Consider the following 18,358-nt stretch of genomic DNA (forward strand, 5'->3'; position numbering starts at 1 on the left):
GCTGGGTCTGCAGCTTTGTTCTTTCTGCTCTCTTCTGGACCCCTCACGGAGCCCCTGGCCAAAGGGTGCCCTCTCCCTGAGCCTCTCCTCAGAGGGGAGTGGACCGGCACTAACGAGAAGTGACTCTGGGGTGGTGAGCCCCCCGCCTGCGCAAGGGAGGCTGGGAAAGGGCTGAGAGGCCAGGGTTCCAGCCCCACCTGGCCGCCCGGCGGCCGCGTGACCCGGGCAGAGCCCGGGTTCCTCCCCCAGCCTCGGTTTCCCGCTCCGACGCCGCCTCGCCGCCCCGCCCGGAGGAATCCGGCGGGCCGGCCGGCGTCCCAGGTGAGGGCCCTCTGGAAAGCGCCCAGCGCGGCGGCGGCGGCGGGTTCCGGCGGGGCGGGCATCTGGGGCGGGGACCGCCCCCCGGCCTCCGCCCGCCCGCACGCCCTCGCTCCTCCGGGCGGCCGCGGCGACGCTTGAAACAGAAAAAAAAAAAAAAAAAAAACTGTCTCCCTGGCCCGGGGCCAGCGTCCCAGCCCCCCTCGCCGCCGCCGCCGCGCCGCAGCCAGGGAAAACAACTGCTCACTTCTCCCTGCGTCCGCCCCGCGCGCTCCCTGCTTCCCGGCGGCCGCGGGAGCCCAGCCCGGCCGGGGGAGGCGCGGAGCGGGCCGGCCGCCCGGCCTTCCTCTCCCCTCGCTCCTCCTCTCCGCCTCAACTCGCTCGGCCTCCGCGCGGCCGCCTCAGTTTGGGGCCTTCGCAGCCCCCCCCCCTCCGGCCCCGGCTCGTGGCGGGGCTCCTTCCCGGGGCTGTGGAAGTTTCCGGGCTCCCCGCAGTCCAGCCTCCATCTCTTTGCCTCGCACCGGGCCCCCCCCGCCCCGCCCGCGCCTGCCGTCCCCTCCCTGCGCGCTTCCTCTGTTCCTCTCCCTCGCTGCCCTCTCTCCCCTCTCCCGGGGCTCCCGGCTTGCTACCCCACTCCCCCGGGCGCCGCGACCATAGCCCCGGCCCGGGCGCGCCCCCCCGGGTCCTGCGGCCCCGGATGCCCGGGCCCCGCGGGGCTGCTGGCGGCCTGGCCCCTGAGATGCGCGGGGCGGGGACGGCGGGGCTGCTGGCGCTGCTGCTGCTGCTGGGCCCGGGCGGCGGGGCCGAGGGGGGGCCGGCGGGCGAGCGGGGCGCCGGCGGGGGCGGGGCGCTGGCCCGCGAGCGCTTCAAGGTGGTCTTTGCGCCGGTGATCTGCAAGCGGACCTGTCTCAAGGGCCAGTGTCGGGACAGTTGTCAGCAGGGCTCCAACATGACGCTCATCGGAGAGAATGGCCACAGCACCGACACGCTCACGGGCTCCGGCTTCCGCGTGGGTGAGGGCCGGGGGCACGGGCCGGGGGAGCGGGAAGGCCGGCGCCCCGACAAATGCGGGAGCCAGGGCGGAGCAGGGTATATGACACTGGGGGGCCGGGGGTGCAGAAAGCGGGGCTCTGGCGGCCTGGGGCCCCAGGGACAATGAGGGGCTTGGGAGGCTGGAGTCCTGGGGCCAGAGTCCGAGGGGCGGCCTGGACCAGGACTTCAACGCTTGGGGTTAGCGTTGAGGCCTGAGGTGTGGGGTCATGCTGGGCTCCCGGATGACACAGGCCTCTGGGAAGGCGCTGGGTCCTGAGAGGGAGTCAGGGTCAGCGCACAGGGGCTTTTGAGGGCCGTGAGCTAGGGCCAGGAGGTCGCAGAGAAGGGGTAAATATTCCCCTAAGAAACGGATTTGCTGGAAGAAACAGGAAAAGTCCTTTCAAAATGTCTACAGCAGGGCCTACCAGGGGTAGACACCTGCATGCTCTGGGAGGAACCAAGGCCACGGCTGGGGTCCAGAGGTTAGATATTGGCAAGGTCCCGGAGGGAAGAGGTGCTGAGGCCTAAAGAGTGGAGTGCAGGCCTGGAGTTGGGGGCTGGTTTGGGTCCTCAGTCCCCCTTTTTCCCGGTGTCCCATCTATGCCTTCCCCATGAGCTCTCAAGACCTCTACCTCAGAGTCTCCCCTCCCCAACAAGCCCTCCTGACTCCCCAGCTCCACTTGGAGTCTACCCCTTCCCCAGCGTCTCTCTTCAAAGGGCCAGGCCTGGGGCTCTGCTCACCTCCCACCAGGGCCCTGTGGGCCAGGCTGGGGGAGGTGTCCCAGCAGTAATTATCCTCCTGGACAGGGTAATTAGGCTGGGCCCAGGATGGCACCAGCAAAACGGCCCCTCTTACACATTCCTATACTCACATACCGACTCACAGACCCAAGGAAACCCACTGATATGGTTCATAGTTCTCGTGAGATGTGTGTGTGTGTGTGTGTGTGTGTGCATGCATAGGCTTTAGAGTGACACTCTGTGATTAATTACATGTTTCTTTGTGTTGTCTTGGGTGCATGTCTCCAGTCACTATGGGAGTGTTTCTGTGAGCTTGTGTTGGTGCCAGAATGAATGTGTGTTTGTGTGTGTGCGTGTGTGTGTGAGAGAGAAAGAGAGAGAGACAAGATGACCACGCGTGTGAGTGTATGTGGGCCCAGCCTCCCAGACCCCCTGGCCATCCTGCCCAGGCTGCTGTCTCCATCCGTGTTGCCCACATCCCCCAGGCTTGGTGCCCAGGCCGCAGTGGGCGGGTGTCATTGAGAGGTCACCCTCACCACTATGGGTGACTCACTGGGAGGCAGGAAGGAGAGGATCCTGCCTCCCCCAGCCCAGGACACACCCCTCCTGCCCTGAGAGTCCTGGCAGGATGAACTGGGCTGGGATGCTCTTAGCCAGGCCCTGATGGCCATGGATGTGGGTTGTCCCTCTGAGGCCCTGCAGGTGTCCAGAAGAACATCACCCCCACCTTACCATTCTGGGAAGTGAGGGCAGCCATGGGGCAGGCAGGAGAGGGGCTGGGTCTGGGTGTGTGAGCTCAGGGCCCCAAGGCTGAATGTGGGATGTGACTCCGTGTCACAGAAAGACAGGTCCCAGCCTCTCACTCAGTCGCTCCTTCATTTATCCCCCCTGAACCTCCTCTGGGACCCAGAGCTGAAGCAGACCCAGCCCCTCCATAGCCCCCTTTTACAGTGTGGGAGACAGACATAAATATAACCAAGTCAAGTGCCAGGCAGAGCTGGGCAGAGGGTGATAACTTAGGAGAGGGAACGGAACGGGGGGTGTGTGTGTGTGTGTGAAGGCTCCCTTCCTGGAGAAGCTGAGGCTGGAAGGATAATATTTGAATATGTAGAGGTCGGGGGACAGGGCCCTGAAGGGAAGGAAATGGCATGAATAAAACCATGGAGGCAGGAGATGTGATACATTTATAGGAGGAGGGAGAGGAGTCCTAGGGTGTGGCATGCATGTAGAAAGAGCAGAGGGGGATCGGCTTATAGAAGGTTCATTCTGGGCCATGGAGAGCCTTAAATGTTTGGGCAAGGAAGCAAGCAGTGAGCGGGGGTGTGACACGCCAGGGCTCTGCCTGAGGCGGGTTTCTCCGGGGGTGCTGGGCTGTGGACAGGCAGGAGAGAGGCAGGAAGCCAGCAAGGAGCATGGGTGGCGAGGCTCAAGGCACAGGAGGGGCAGAGGGCGTGAGGAGGGGAGATGGACTCACGAGACTGTACAGAGGCCCGAACTGGTAGAGTGGGAACAGGAGAGAGGGAGTCTCTGAGACTCAGTAGAATGACCTAGGCAGTCAGGGATTTCCCAGGGGCAGTCCAGGGGGGGGGGGGGGGGGGGGGAAGCAGGATGCGGGTCTCCCCAGGGTCAATGTGCCCAAGAGAGGTCCCAGAGAGGTAGAAGCTAGAGATGTGGGCATCGCTGATAGTGGTGAGGTGTGGGCCCTGGGATGGCAAGACAAAGGGGGGGTGGGGAGAGCTCAGAGAGGGCTGAGGTTTGAATAGGGGAGAATTTAGAAGAGAGGAAGTGCCAGATAGAGATCACATTCCCAGGAAAGTTTGGAGGGGAAAGCCAGAGGAGAAAACGGCTGTTCGGTCGTCATCATCATCATCATCATCATCATCATCATCTGATACTACTTATTAAACACCCTCCTGGGCCAGGCACTGTGCTAACTCTCTGAACAGGCATTACCTCATTTAACAGACACAGCAAACATCCCTACAGATGAGAACACTGAGGCACAGACAGGGGGAGAAGGTGCTCGGGGCCACACAGCCGCCACATGGCCTCCTGGCTAGGACTTAACCAGGACTTAAGACTCCAGAAGCCAACAAGGGTAGAAGGATGTTGGGGGACCTAGAGAGGCACGGGTTCCAAAACCCAGCTTCCCGAGGAGGACAGAGCCCGTGCATAGCAAGGAAGTAAGGAGGAAGGGAAAGAGACAGGATGTGGGTGAGGGACTGGGCCTGGTCCCTGATCCACCTCCCCTCCTCAGTGGTGTGCCCTCTGCCCTGCATGAACGGTGGCCAGTGCTCCTCCCGAAACCAGTGCCTGTGTCCCCCGGACTTCACCGGTCGCTTCTGCCAGGTGCCCGCTGGAGGAGCTGGTGGGGGCACCGGCGGCTCAGGCCCTGGGCTGGGCCGGGCCGGGGCCCTGTCCACAGGCGCGCTGCCGCCCCTGGCTCCAGAGAGCGAGTCTGTGGCCAGCAAGCACGCCATCTACGCGGTCCAGGTGATCGCGGATCCGCCCGGGCCTGGGGAGGGGCCCCCTGCCCAGCATGCAGCCTTCCTGGTGCCCCTCGGGCCGGGACAGATCTCAGCAGAAGGTACCGGACCACCGGGCGAACTCAGGGAGGCCGAAGTGGGCGGACACTAGGGTGGCGGGACCTCGAGGAGCCCCGCCCACCCCGCATGACAACCTACGGTCCGGGGCAGCCCTGAAGCCACCGTGCCCCGCCCCCCAGTGCAGGCCCCGCCCCCCGTGGTGAACGTGCGCGTCCACCATCCGCCCGAGGCCTCGGTCCAAGTGCACCGCATCGAGGGGCCGAATGCTGAGGGCCCCGCCCCCTCGCAGCACCTGCTGCCGCACCCCAAGCCCCAGCACCCCCGGCCACCCACCCAGAAGCCCCTGGGCCGCTGCTTCCAGGACACACTGCCCAAGCAGCCCGTGAGTGAATCCACAGTCCAGCTGGACCGGCCCTTGGGTCTTAGGGTTGCCCTGTTCCCACTCAACGGGGATTGCCCAAAACGGGTGTCCCTGGGCGGACAGGGGGAGGTAAAGGCCCCGAGGAGGAAGGCCGGGTGGGGCTGGGCGCCCTGTGACCCCTGTCCCAACTTCCCCTAGTGCGGCAGCAATCCCCTCCCGGGCCTCACCAAGCAGGAGGACTGCTGCGGGAGCATCGGCACCGCCTGGGGCCAGAGCAAGTGCCATAAGTGCCCCCAGCTGCAGTGTGAGTGCCGGGGCTCAGGGATGCCTGCCACCGCAGGGTGGACCCACACCCACCTCTTCCTCCCCTGCAGGGGGAGGACGCAACCGGTGCAGCCTGCGCCTCTCACTGCCCGCCAAATTCCCCTCCGCTTCCCGCTCTGCTCCTCGGCAGCGCCCTCCTTTCCCTCTCTGCAGGACCCCCCAGTGTCCTCCCCTGCCACGCTCTCCTCTCTCTGCAGACACAGGGGTGCAGAAACCAGGACCTGTACGTGGGGAGGTGGGCGCTGACTGCCCCCAGGGCTACAAGAGACTCAACAGCACCCACTGCCAGGGTATGGCCAGCCAGGAGATTCTGTGGGCTGGAGGGACAAGCCCGTTGTCACTGGGGGAGGCCCCAAGGTGGGTGAGGGAGGAGGCAGGGCTGGGGCAGGACCCTGAGGTTCTTGGAGCAGCTGGCTGTCACCCTGTGGCCGCACACTAGAGGGATCACACTCCCGCTTACTGCAGACATCAACGAGTGCACGATGCCGGGCATGTGTCGCCATGGGGACTGCCTCAACAACCCAGGCTCCTATCGCTGTGTCTGCCCACCTGGCCATAGCTTGGGCCCCTCCCGAACGCAGTGCATTGGTGAGAATGGGGGGCTCAGGTCCCTGGGAGGTCACAAGGCAGGGACAGGAGAGGTAAGGCTCCAAGCAGCAAGGATCAGAGGTCACAGAAGTCAGAGTGGGGTCAAGGGTTGACTGCAGGAGGAGTAAGGCCCAGAGCTGATAGGATCAGGGACCAGGGGGGTCAGATGTCACATGGGATCTGGTTGGAGGTCACGCGGGGTCAGGGACTATATAGAGTGAGGGTCCTATGAGATCATGGGCTTGATGGGTAGGAGGAATGAATTCTAGAACATCCAGAATCAGGGGTCAGCGGGGCCAGTGGTCACAAGAGATTTCAGGGGTCACATGAGGCCAGAGAAATGCAGGTTCAGGGATCACATGAACTCAGGGTCGTGTGAGGTCAGAGGCCACATGAGGATCAAGAGTTGTCTGAGCCAGAGAGGCGAGGCCTGGAGCAGCTGGGAAGAGGGAGGACATGGGCAGTGTTCAAGCCCAGATGTCCATGCCTGCCCCTGGCCCCCCGCAGCAGACAAGCCAGAGGAGAAAAGCCTGTGTTTCCGCCTGGTGAGCCCTGAGCACCAGTGCCAGCACCCACTGACCACGCGCCTCAGCCGCCAGCTCTGCTGCTGCAGCGTGGGCAAGGCCTGGGGTGCCAGGTGCCAGCGCTGTCCCGCTGATGGCACCGGTGAGCCTGGGGCGTGTGGGGCTAAGGGGCCGTTTATGTGCCTGTCCTGGAAACACTCACTTCTCTGCCCCTTGCTCTGGCCGCAGCTGCCTTCAAGGAGATCTGTCCAGCTGGGAAGGGGTACCACATCCTCACTTCCCACCAGACGCTCACCATTCAGGGCGAAAGTGACTTTTCCCTTTTCCTGCACCCGGATGGCCCACCCAAGCCCCAACAGCCCCCGGAGAGCCCCAGCCGGGTGCCGCCACCTGAGGACACCGAGGAAGAGCGAGGTCTGGCCTGACCCTTTCCATTCCCTGACAAATGCGGAACGCCTAGACCTGGCCCCTTGACTCCTGATCCACAGATATGACCTCAGAGTCTAAACCCTGACTCCTAATCCTTGACCTAACCACGGACCCCCAGAGCTGGCCCTGTCATCCCTAACCAAGGTTGTAACCCCAGGATTTGTCCCCTGATCAACAGGATCTGACCGTCCATTGCCCTCCAGATCTATTCCTCTGACCCTGGAACCCCTTTGATTTCCAGACCAGGGCATTGATCCAGCCCAAATGCTGTCCTTAGATCTGACCTTCTGACTCCTGATCCAAGGATTTTGACCCTAGCTATAACCTCCTAAGCCTTGCTCTATAACCCAAGGACCTTGACCAACCATTGTGCCCTATACCCGTTCCCCTGACCCCTGGATCTAACTCTTGACCCTTGACCCAGAGACATGATTTTTGAACTCTCAGAGACCCTGACCACAAATACCAACTGCCCATCCCAGTCTTAACTCCCTTCTCCCAGCCCTGCACTAATGCCCCATCTTCCTCCCTTTTAGGGGTGAGCACGGACTCAGTGAGTATGAGAGCCCAGGTGGGAGGAGCAGGGAAGCAAAGGCGACAGTGGGCTCATGCTGCTGTCACTCACAGCCAGTGATCGAGGAGCAGTCAGCTCAGCAGAGCCACCCGATCGCCACCACGTCTCCCGCCAGGCCCTACCCGGGTGAGCTGGGCACTGCAGGGAGCAGTCCTCAAGGGCTGTCACTGGGGGTGGTGGACAGCCCGCGCCATCAGGGGATAGTGAAGTTGGGCCTGCCTGGAGAGGGGTGGCTCTCCCATCCCCCACACCCCCTGACGGCTATCTGCCTACAGAGTTGATCTCCCGGCCCTCACCACCCACTGTGCGCTGGTTCCTGCCGGACCTGCCCCCATCCCGCAGTGCCGTGGAGATCGCTCCTACTCAGGTCACAGGTAAGACCTGCCTGCCTAGGCCACGACCCAGAGAAGCCACGTCCCTGGCTTAATTTTACTCCTCCCTTATCCACCCCCTCCAATCATTCCTGAGCACTAGCACTTACCCGGGGCTTACTGGGTGCCAGGTCCTGGGCTGGGCTCCGGGGAAGCCATCATGTGCAGCAGAGACCCCATTCTGCCCTCAAGTGATCTGGGTATTGTGGTGCCCCACCCAGTGTGAAGGCACTTAATCATTCATTCATTCATTCATTCATTCATTCAACAAATATTTATTAAGCACCTACTATGTGCCAGGCACTGTTTAGGTGCTGGGGATAAGTGGTAAACCAAAAGCCAGAACTTCTCTGTTCTTGCAGAGTAAACAGACAACAGACAGATCAGTGACTAAAAACCTAGTATGTCTCATAAATGCCATGCAAAAATAAATCAGAGAAGGAAGGAAGTCTGGGGGGTTGTGATAATACATAGGGGGGCAATGAGAGAAGGCTTTCTGGGCCGGGCTTTAGAGAGTGTTAGAAATGAACAAGAAGTGCGGGAAGAAGGGGAGTGCAGGTTGGGAAAACGGACATTCCAAGTGAAGCTCAGGCAAAGGGCACATGAAACACTGGTGGAGGAGGGAAAACCACACAGAGACCAGTGTTTTTGAACCCAGGGAGGGCCGACGCACAGAGCCTTGTTAAGAGGCTTGGGTTTGATCCCAAAGGCTGTGGGAAGTGTCTGTAGGGTTTGGGGCATCATGATAATTGCTAGCTATGGCTGAGTAGTTGCCTTGTGCCAGGCACTGACTGAAGGGTTTTACGTACTAAATATCACTTAACCTTTTCATACTGTGAAAGTGGGTACACTTAGCTTCATCGTTCAGTAGCTTGCCCCCCCACCGCCGTCACACATCGGAGCCAGATTCTAGTCCGTGTCTGTGTGGACTCCAAAGCTACAAGGGAGCCACCAGCCTGATTGAAATCTAGGAGGCTAGATGTGCTCTGGGGGTGAGGGCCCAGGGGGAAGGTGGCTATCCTGGAGGCCTGTCCAGGCGAGAACAAGGGTGTCAGCCCTGGGGGCTGTGGGAATGTGGGGGAAGAGGCACCTGGGGAGGCTTCTCAGAGGAGGGGTTGTTAAGGAGGTCTAGGGAGAGATACTCTAGGCGAAAAGAGCAGCCTGCCCTGTGTGTTTAGGGTGGGGCAGAGCTCAGGATCAAGTCCTGGGCTGCAGGAGGGGGAAGGGGGGGCGCCTGAAGGAGGGAGCGGTGGGAGGTGGGAGTTCAGGACTCGTGACAAAGAGAGTAAAGGGGGTTTCTGGATCCGACCACTTATACATGACCAGGGGGCAAGCAGATGCCCAGGAAATAAATGAGCTCCTGCCTGCCTTGGGAGGGGGAGGAAATCGGCCATTCTGGAATGGGGGACCCGGGTCCCTGAGGTGAGGGTGTTGGGGTCACCGGGCTAGAGGATAGGGGAGGGGAGTGACTAAGGCTGCAGGGTTTTAAATACTGAGGGGATTGGAGGGGGTGGTCTCAGAGCCCATTGGGTACGGGGTATTGGGATGACCGGGGGGGGGGGGCCTGAGGGGAGGTGATGGAGTTTGGGGTGACTGGAGACAGAGCATAGTGAGTAGGAATAGAATTATCAGGGATTGAGTTGAGCATAGGGATGGGACCTGGGGTCGCTATCTGGGGTCGCGACGTTGGGGTTATCTGCAATAGAGGTGTAGGACATCCTAGGATTGGGGTAGGAGTGTACAGGGACCGCATGGTGTGACCAGGCTCAGGTATCTGGGTCATTAAGAATGGGGCATCGAGGTCCGCCCGGGGAACGTGGCAGAAAGTGAGTGCTCCCTGCTGAGGCCCCTGCTCGACCACCTCCCCACCCCCCAGAGACAGACGAGTGTCGTCTGAACCAGAACATCTGTGGCCACGGAGAGTGCGTCCCGGGCCCCTCGGACTACTCCTGCCATTGCAATCCGGGCTACCGGTCGCACCCGCAGCACCGCTACTGCGTGGGTGAGCGCGGGCGGCCGGGGGGGGGGGGGGCCCGGGGGGGGGGGGGGTCTTGGGTCCCAATGCCCCTTGACGTCTCCCCACCCGCGCGCCCTTCTCAGACGTGAACGAGTGCGAGGCGGAGCCATGCGGCGCCGGGAGGGGCGTCTGCATGAACACGGGCGGCTCGTACAACTGCCACTGCCACCGCGGCTACCGCCTGCACGTCGGCGCCGGGGGGCGCTCGTGCGTGGGTGAGCGCGGCCGGCGAGGCGCGGGGGGCTGGGCGGATGAGGGTCTCCCCTCCAGATCGCCGCGTAACCGCCTCCGCCACCCCCGGCGCCCCCCTCGCGCTCCCTTCCTCCCGCTCAGACCTGAACGAGTGCGCCAAGCCCCACCTGTGCGGCGACGGCGGCTTTTGCCTCAACTTCCCGGGCCACTACAAGTGCAACTGCTACCCCGGCTACCGGCTCAAAGCCTCACGACCGCCCGTGTGCGAAGGTGGGGGAGACCCCATCCAGGCCGACAGGGGGTCCTCAGCCGTTCTCGACCTGGGCTGAGGGCAGGGGTCCCGGACTCTGGGCCTCTCAGAGGTTGGGCTGCGGGAGCCCAGAGGGCCGGGGTCGCCTTGTTGATCTGTAAGGGAAGGAGGCCCTGCTGAAGACACTGAGCGCCTGGCCCGCCACTTTGTCCCCAAAATGGATCTCCCTCCCTCTCCCCCCACCCGCGCAGACATCGACGAGTGCCGAGACCCTAGCTCCTGCCCGGATGGCAAATGCGAGAACAAACCCGGGAGCTTCAAGTGCATTGCCTGTCAGCCCGGCTACCGCAGCCATGGGGGCGGGGCCTGCCGCGGTGAGAGGGGGCCTGAGTCCCGGATTGGGGGGGGGGCCAGGTTCGACGGCAAATGGGCGGGGCCCGTGCGGGCCCGTGCGGGAGTTCTCCCCGCGACCCGGCAGTTTCGGGGTCCGGTTAGGGCCGGGGCGGGGCTGATGGCGGTGAGAGGCGCCTGGCAGGTGGGGCCTCCCCCATCTTGGGCGGAGAAGACCCCCACCTCGGCACAGTGCCCGGTCCAGTGGGGCGGCTACCGAGGCGAGTCTTCGCCGCCGCAGACGTGAACGAGTGTGCCGAGGGCAGCCCCTGCTCGCCTGGCTGGTGCGAGAACCTCCCAGGCTCCTTCCGCTGCACGTGCGCCCAGGGCTACGCGCCTGCGCCGGATGGCCGCAGCTGCCAGGGTGAGCCCCAGCCCTCCCCGCAACGCTGCCGCACCCACTCACGCGTGGGAGCTGGGGACCGAGTCACCCCGTCTGTCCCACGGTGGGCAGGAGATAGCTACTTCACCCTCCAGGTCTCTGACCCATTCACTCATCTTCTCAGCGAACCTGGCCGTTGAAAGGGCCACCAGGATTTCTATGTAGGAAGGGTCTTAGGGAGGCAAGGCTTGAAGCTGCTTTTGCAAAGCACGTTACCTAAATTTAAAGGGGAAAAAAAGACATAGAAGAATGGGGAGGGGCGCTAGTAGTCCCACTGTTCTGCTTATGCACCAAGAGGCGGGCTGGGGCTGGGATTCAGAGAAACTGAGCAACTTTACACACAGACTGGAGAGCGCAGGGCTGTGGGCCTGGCTGGAATGTGGGTGCAGGGCTGGGAGGAGGGGAGGCCTGAATTGACTTAAAGGACCACTAGGAATTAGCCAAGCAAAGAAAGCATCAGCGGACTCGGAGGTGAAAAACAGCTCAGACTGTGCTGGAAACTGTAAGATGTAAGCAGAGGGTGGGGGCTGAGGCTGGCTGGTGAGGGGCAGGGCTCCACCCCCTGAGAGGCCCCCTGAGCCCTGCCCAGGAGGTAGAGCTTCATCCTGACAGTGTTCTGAGGCACCTGAAGCATTTTAAGGGGAAAGGTGACAAGATTCACCATTTGCTTTGGAAAGTTTCCCGCTGCTGAGTGTGGACAGTAGCCGGAGGTCTGCTAGGGACTCAGGGCACAGATGGTGGCCATGATGGGAGTAGTGGCCTCAGGACGGTCATGGGATGATGTGATATTAGAGAAATGTTAAAGCGCATTACCTGGGCTTATTAAGTGGATGTCCAGGTGAGAGAGGGGGCAGCGAGGGACCCTCCAGGTTTCTGGCTTGGGTGACTCTGTGGGTGGTGCTGCTCACTGGGATAGGGTCTCCAGGGGTGGTGCAGACTGGAGAAGGAAGACACCAAGTTTCATGCTGGACAAGTTGAGTGGGTGTCCCTATGGGCCTGGGCCTCTGGGCTGAAGATGCCAGCAGAGGGTGGGCTGTACAGATTGGAAGCCTTGGGCCAGACACCACCCCCCCGGAACTGTAGACTGCCGGGGGCTGTGGAGCCTTGGGGTGCGCCTGCTCAGTCAAGGAGGGTGGGTCCAGTGAGGGGAGCCTCAGCAGAGCCTTGTGGGCAATGCCACATCAACAGAACGTAGGGGAATAGGAGTGGGAGATGGGGGAGGAGGGATGGAAGGAGGCCCAGGGAGTCCCAGCTGAGAAACCGGGGAGAGGTTTCCAGGGCAGAAGAGGATGAGCCAAATGTAACCAAGAGGTTCTTGAAAAGTAAGAACTGAGTGGTGAGATGAGAAAGTCCCTGGTGACCTTGGTAGGGTGGCTTCTGTGGCATGACGGGCCAGGAGATGCAGGCAGCAAGTGAGGAAGTGTGAGACTTGGGGCTACCAGAATGGGGTTTAGGGTTGTAGGCTGAGGAGGTGCCAGGAAAGTGGGTGAGGGAATGACAAGGGCAGCTGGGGAAGGAGCCACGGACAGAAGGGACATCTGTTGCCCTAACGGATGTAATGATTTTCAGGAGGTTAAAGATTACCCTTAATTTTCTCAATGAGCAGTGAAGGGCCTGAGTCCAGTAGGGGACTTGCAATGACCAGTAGAGGGTTGGGACTGCCCAAGGGCATGGGAGCTGCCTAGGGGCTTTCCAGAAGTCCAGCCTGGGGAGGAGGGGCAGGGTGGCGCCAGCCACACTGAGGATCGGGTGGGGCCCGAGGCCAGAGGGAGTGGCTGTGGCCCAGGGTGCTCAGCCTGGTGGGTGCCAGCATCCCAATTCAGCACCCAGGATCTGGAGGCCCAGAGGCAGGCCTGGCCTCCTAGACCAGTGCGGAGGAGGGAGAGGTGTTCGGGAGCCCCTGGGAAAGAAGGTGGGATAGGGGACTTGAGAACAGCAGAGGCAGTTGGGAAGGAAGCAGCCTCTGAGATGCCCAAAGTGGGGCAGATCCCAGCCCCTCGTCCTGACAGTGAGTGGCTGCCACTGAAGTGAAGGTCACAGAAACGGATCAAGGGTGTAAGGTCAGAGGCTGGGCTTGGCTGACCATATGGATGCTGAAAAGTCCTAGGGCAGGGAGCAAGACAGAGGAAGGGAGACTAGGGAGGTGAGTGCTGACAGCAGGAGAGAAGGTGGAGGCTGGCATGTGGGCTGGTGCACCTCAGAGACAGAGCGTGGCCTGGAAGGGCTCTGACGTGTGGCCAAGAACCAGCTTCTGCCAGAAAGAACTGCAGAGAAGCACGCTCTCAGGGGAAGGCCAAGTTCCTGTACTGCACAAGCAGAAGACATTATTCTGCGAGCAGGACAAAGACAGAGAGGGGCTTATTTACGTGGGAAGAAAGGGAGCCACGGAAGGTGGGGGAAGGATGAGAGCAGCTGGGGCAAGGGAGACCAGGGCGGTATTTGAAGAGGGGGTGGGGAGGGTGCCCTTGTTTGGTGAGGAGGGATGAAGGTTGGGGGGGCTTGAGCTCTTTGGAATCAGACGTGGCCCAGGGTCCCTGGCAGCACCTGGCCTGCTCCCCAGGGCATGGTGTGCCCCACAGAGAAGGGTGAGGGGCCCGTGCTTCCCTTAAGCTCCACTGGCCTCAGCTCTGGCGCTCCAAGCCATAGGCGCGAGTGGGAAAAGGGTAGCAGAGGCCTGAGACCATCCCACGCTGGCCCTCTGACGCCCCTTGTGCCCCTCAGATGTGGATGAGTGTGAGGCTGGGGATGTGTGTGACAATGGCATCTGCACCAACACACCAGGCTCCTTCCAGTGTCAGTGCCTCTCTGGCTACCATCTGTCAAGAGACCGGAGCCGATGCGAGGGTAAGCGGGGCAGAGAGCTGGGAGTTAGCCTCTTCCTCCCTACCCCAGGACTTCCACTGCCCAGGCTCCAAGCCAGGCACTCCCCTGTCCAATCCCCATCCAGATTACCCCATTACCATGGGGTAATGGGCCTGACCCAGGGCTCTGGGGGAAGCCAGGTCAGCCCCTGAGATTCCCCACCTCCTTGCTCCCCTGCAGACATCGATGAGTGTGACTTCCCCGCAGCCTGCATTGGGGGTGACTGCATCAACACCAATGGCTCCTACCGATGTCTCTGTCCCCAGGGGCATCGGCTGGTAGGCGGCAGGAAGTGCCAAGGTATGGGGGGATTGGCTGAGAGTTCCTGAGGAGGGCTGGCAGGGAATGGCAGTAATCTAGACACACTGTTGATCTGTCTTTGCATCCATCCGTCCATCCACACATTCACTCCCCCTTCAACTCCTTCACCTAGAATAGCAACAGTAATAATGAAAGTATGTGCCGGCTCACCCTTTATGTGCGGTAGCCAGCGGGAGTTTACTGAGAACCTACTATTTACCAGCTTCTGTACTATGTGCCAGGTACGGAGCAATGACCCAGGGCCCCCACTAGGGGAGGCTGACATGTGAATTGATTCTTAACCGTTCAGGGTGCCAAAAGAGGTCTGGATGAGTGACTTATTGGCAATGGAGAGGTGACAACTGAATTGGAACTTGGAGCATAAAGATGGTCCCCTAATGCATAAATAAGGTCCCCGCGCAGAGAGAAGCACATGTGGTATTCCAGGCCCAAAGAACAGGGTGTGCAAACACAGAGATCTGGGAGGACTTAGTTGTGTTTATAGGGGAGAATGCCCTGAACATAGAGTTGGGGGTGCCGGTGTTTAGAGTAAAGGATGAAACTGAAAGAGATCAGGAGGCCAAACTGAAAGTCCTCAGTTGCGGGGCTGAGAGTTGGGACTCCCTGTGTCACCAGTGACAGCTGTGGCAGGTCTTAGGAAGCAGACAGTGAATGTGCACACCTCTACCCACGTGCACGGACAGACCCGAGTGGACTTTCTGTTGTGTGTACTTTGAGATCAAAATGGAAGTTTGGGTTCTGAACTGGTGTGAGTCCCTGGAGGCACACCCCCAGGGAAGGAGGGGCTGATTTCCTTGGAGCAACTCTTCCTGCTTCCCTCGCTGGCCAGACATAGACGAATGCAGCCAGGACCCCGGCCTGTGCCTTCCCCATGGGGCCTGTGAGAACCTGCAGGGCTCCTACGCTTGCGTCTGCGATGAGGGCTTCACGCCCACCCAGGACCAGCACGGCTGTGAGGGTGAGTGCCCTCTAGCTCCTCCTCAGATGGGACAACTTCCCTGAGCTGCAGCTGGGGTTCAGAGACGGACCCTGGTCCCACCCTCTGGAATCTGGGGAACAGGGAGAGATCCCTTTTGCCTGAGAGTCCGGCGGGGCTGGACCTTGCAGGAGGGCCCTGAAGGCCACATTGAGGGTGGAGCTTGGCTCTGACCCGCAGGCTGAGGGGAGCCAGGTTGGTGGGGAGCGTGGATTCGCAAGACTGTCTGCAGGACCCTGAGCTGCCCTCCACTCCCCTCAGAGGTGGAGCAGCCCCACCACAAGAAGGAGTGCTACCTTAACTTCGATGACACGGTGTTCTGCGACAGTGTACTGGCCACCAATGTCACCCAGCAGGAGTGCTGCTGCTCGCTGGGGGCTGGCTGGGGAGACCACTGCGAGATCTATCCCTGCCCAGTCTACAGCTCAGGTCAGGAGTCTTAGTTTCTTCATTTTGCTTTTTAATTATATTTTTTTAAAGATTTTGTTTATTTATTTGACAGAGATATAGCGAGAGAGGGAACACAAGCAGGGGGAGTGGGAGAGGGAGAAGCAGGCTTCCCGCCGAGCAGGGAGCCCGATGCGGGGCTCGATCCCAGGACCCCGGGATCATGACCTGAGCCGAAGGCGGACGCTTAAGGACTGAGCCACGCAGGCGCCCCTCAGTTTCTTCATTTTGGAAATGTACTGGGGAAAGGGCCCCTCCCGGGGTCGGTAGGAGATGAAGCGGAGAGCTCCCGACCTGAGCCCAACGGCTAGTGCGCACGCGCTCAGTCCTGCCTCCTTTCTTCCCCACGGCCGCTCTCTCCCCGCAGCTGAGTTCCACAGTCTCTGCCCAGACGGAAAGGGCTACACCCAAGACAACAACATTGTCAACTACGGCATCCCAGCCCACCGTGGTAAGCCCCAACACGGCTCCGCCCACCGGGCACGCCCCGCTCCGCCCACCGAGGTTTGGACCGCCCCGATCCCGCCCGTGCTCGTTAGGTCGGTAGCGAGCACTGGGGTAAGCCCCGCCCACACCTTCAGCGTCTGCCCCGCCCCTATCACGCTTACGTCAGCGCCCGGAAAAGCCTTCTCCCACTGAGTTTGCTCCGCTCCCGCGGTAAGCCCCGCCCACACTTCCCTGGCTGCGGGCCTGAGCCGCCCCGCAGGTAAAGGCCACGGGGCGCCCACGGCTTGTCACTCCGCAGACATCGACGAGTGCATCTTGTTCGGGGCGGAGATCTGCAAGGAGGGCAAGTGCGTGAATACGCAGCCGGGCTACGAGTGCTATTGCAAGCAAGGCTTCTACTACGACGGGAACCTACTGGAGTGCGTGGGTGAGCGCAGACGGTCCCAGTGGCCGTGGGACAGCGGCCGGGAGACACGCGCAACCACCCGCCTTCGGGCCGGTTCCCTCCACTCGCGCCTTTCCTCCCCGCAGACGTGGACGAGTGCCTGGACGAGTCCAACTGCCGGAACGGAGTGTGTGAGAACACGCGCGGCGGCTACCGCTGTGCCTGCACGCCCCCGGCCGAGTACAGCCCGGCGCAGCGCCAGTGTCTGAGCCCGGAGGAGATGGGTGAGGCCCGGGCCTGCTGGCTGGGGAGACAGGAGGGGAGCGGGGACCGGGGACCGGGCCGAGCTGTGACCGCCACCCCCACACATGCCCTCGCTACCCGTAGACGTAGACGAGTGCCAGGACCCGGCAGCCTGCCGCCCTGGTCGCTGCGTCAACCTGCCGGGCTCCTACCGCTGCGAGTGCCGCCCGCCCTGGGTGCCCGGGCCCTCCGGCCGCGATTGCCAGCTCCCAGAGAGCCCAGCCGGTGAGGGCGAGAGTTGTCCTGGGCCGATTCCAGGGCCCGGTCCGCTGTGTGGAAGCCCCGGGGTCGCGGCCCCTCTCCCCCGAGGGGGTGGGTGGGAACCGGGGGCCGACTGTCCTCCCCACCTTCGGGCCCCTCGCTGATGCCTGGTCTCCCTCCTCAGAGCGTGCCCCGGAGCGGCGGGACGTGTGCTGGGCCCAGCGTGGAGAAGATGGCATGTGCGCGGGCCCCCTGACAGGGCCAACCCTCACCTTCGACGACTGCTGCTGTCGCCAGGGCCGCGGTTGGGGAGCCCAGTGCCGCCCCTGCCCGCCGCGCAGCGCCGGTGAGCCAAGCCCGCCAGGGGCCCACGGGCGGTTGGGGCGGGAGCCTGAGTGCATCCACGTCGCTCACCGCCCCTGTCCCTCCCAGGATCCCAGTGCCCGACGTCGCAGAGTGAAAGCAATTCGTTCTGGGACGCGAGCCCCCTGCTGCTGGGGAAGCCTCCTCGAGGTGAGCGTAGCGGGAGGACACAGCGGTGCGGGTCCCTGGCCATCCGCTGGCCGGCCGCAGGTGGTGGAGGTGGAGGCTGACGTCTGCGTTCTCCCCGCCCGCGCAGAGGAGGACAGCTCAGAGGAGGATTCGGACGAGTGCCGCTGCGTGAGTGGTCGCTGCGTGCCCAGGCCGGGCGGCGCCGTGTGCGAGTGCCCCGGCGGCTTCCAGCTCGACGCCTCTCGTGCGCGCTGCGTGGGTGAGCCGGGGCGGGGGGGGGGGGGGGGGGGGGCCCCGGGGGGGGGGGGGGGGGGGGCACCCGCTAAGGGGGCTGCGTGCTCTGGCGCTCTAGCGAAGCCGGCACCTGTCGCCCCCACCTCCAGACATCGACGAGTGCCGAGAGCTGAACCAGCGCGGACTGCTGTGCAAGAGCGAGCGCTGCGTGAACACGAGCGGCTCCTTCCGCTGCGTCTGCAAAGCTGGCTTCGCGCGCAGCCGCCCGCACGGGGCCTGCGTGCCCCAGCGCCGCCGCTGACGCAGGGGCCCGGACCTTGGCCATCAGCGAGGGGTTTCCGCCTGACCCTCCGGGCGAGTTCAGCCCCCATCACCTGCCCTGACTCAGGGCTCGGACCCGGGGACTCTCCAGGGCCCTCAGAGAGTTTCGAGTTTCGAGGGCGGCCGTAGCAGCGCTGCCCAGTTCACAGGTGGAGATCGGGTCTCGGGCACTGGTGGCCTTCCTCCCAGAGGGCATTTCCTGGACCCTGATAAATCAGATAGTGCCTCTTTACTCTTGGCTTTCGAAGCAAATTGATGTTCATGTCTGTGGCGGGCGTGGACTCCACAGGGCAGCGCCAGACCCAAGCCTCCTGGGAGGGGCTGCACTGA

General features: G+C 62.3%; 1 protein-coding gene and 1 long non-coding RNA gene across 4 annotated transcripts; one reads left to right on the forward strand and one right to left on the reverse strand.

The window, feature by feature from the left end:
• The first annotated feature begins 530 nt into the window (after positions 1–530).
• LTBP3 (latent transforming growth factor beta binding protein 3) lies at positions 531–18,260 on the forward strand. 3 transcript variants are annotated; one of them, XM_025878810.2, is made up of 28 exons: positions 532–1,331; positions 4,349–4,678; positions 4,817–5,019; positions 5,197–5,302; positions 5,520–5,612; positions 5,788–5,910; positions 6,418–6,576; positions 6,663–6,848; positions 7,400–7,416; positions 7,491–7,563; positions 7,713–7,811; positions 9,685–9,810; positions 9,909–10,040; positions 10,159–10,287; positions 10,519–10,641; positions 10,899–11,021; positions 13,761–13,883; positions 14,082–14,201; positions 15,052–15,180; positions 15,460–15,627; positions 16,013–16,096; positions 16,391–16,519; positions 16,624–16,761; positions 16,865–17,005; positions 17,166–17,327; positions 17,414–17,494; positions 17,601–17,732; positions 17,857–18,260. In XM_025878810.2, the coding sequence occupies exons 1-28, from the start codon at positions 1,016–1,018 to the stop codon at positions 18,006–18,008; spliced, it is 3,897 nt and encodes a 1,298-aa protein (XP_025734595.1). In that variant the 5' UTR covers positions 532–1,015; the 3' UTR covers positions 18,009–18,260. The 3 variants fall into 3 exon arrangements, with proteins under 3 accessions (XP_025734596.1, XP_025734595.1, XP_073739582.1); XM_025878811.2 differs by lacking the exon at positions 16,865–17,005 and having other exon boundaries at positions 531–1,331; XM_073883481.1 differs by lacking the exon at positions 10,899–11,021.
• On the reverse strand, positions 15,643–17,207 carry LOC141370948 (uncharacterized). Its single transcript, XR_012375468.1, has 4 exons — positions 17,128–17,207; positions 16,508–16,651; positions 16,254–16,424; positions 15,643–16,046 (listed from the first exon to the last, which is right to left on the reverse strand). It is a non-coding gene; the product is annotated as an uncharacterized lncRNA (long non-coding RNA).
• Positions 18,261–18,358: the final 98 nt, after the last annotated feature.

Source organism: Callorhinus ursinus, unplaced genomic scaffold (assembly GCF_003265705.2).
Source record: "Callorhinus ursinus isolate GAN/ISIS: 27379988/994484 unplaced genomic scaffold, GSC_fseal_2.0 scaffold51, whole genome shotgun sequence".
Taxonomy (NCBI): Eukaryota; Metazoa; Chordata; class Mammalia; order Carnivora; family Otariidae; genus Callorhinus; species Callorhinus ursinus.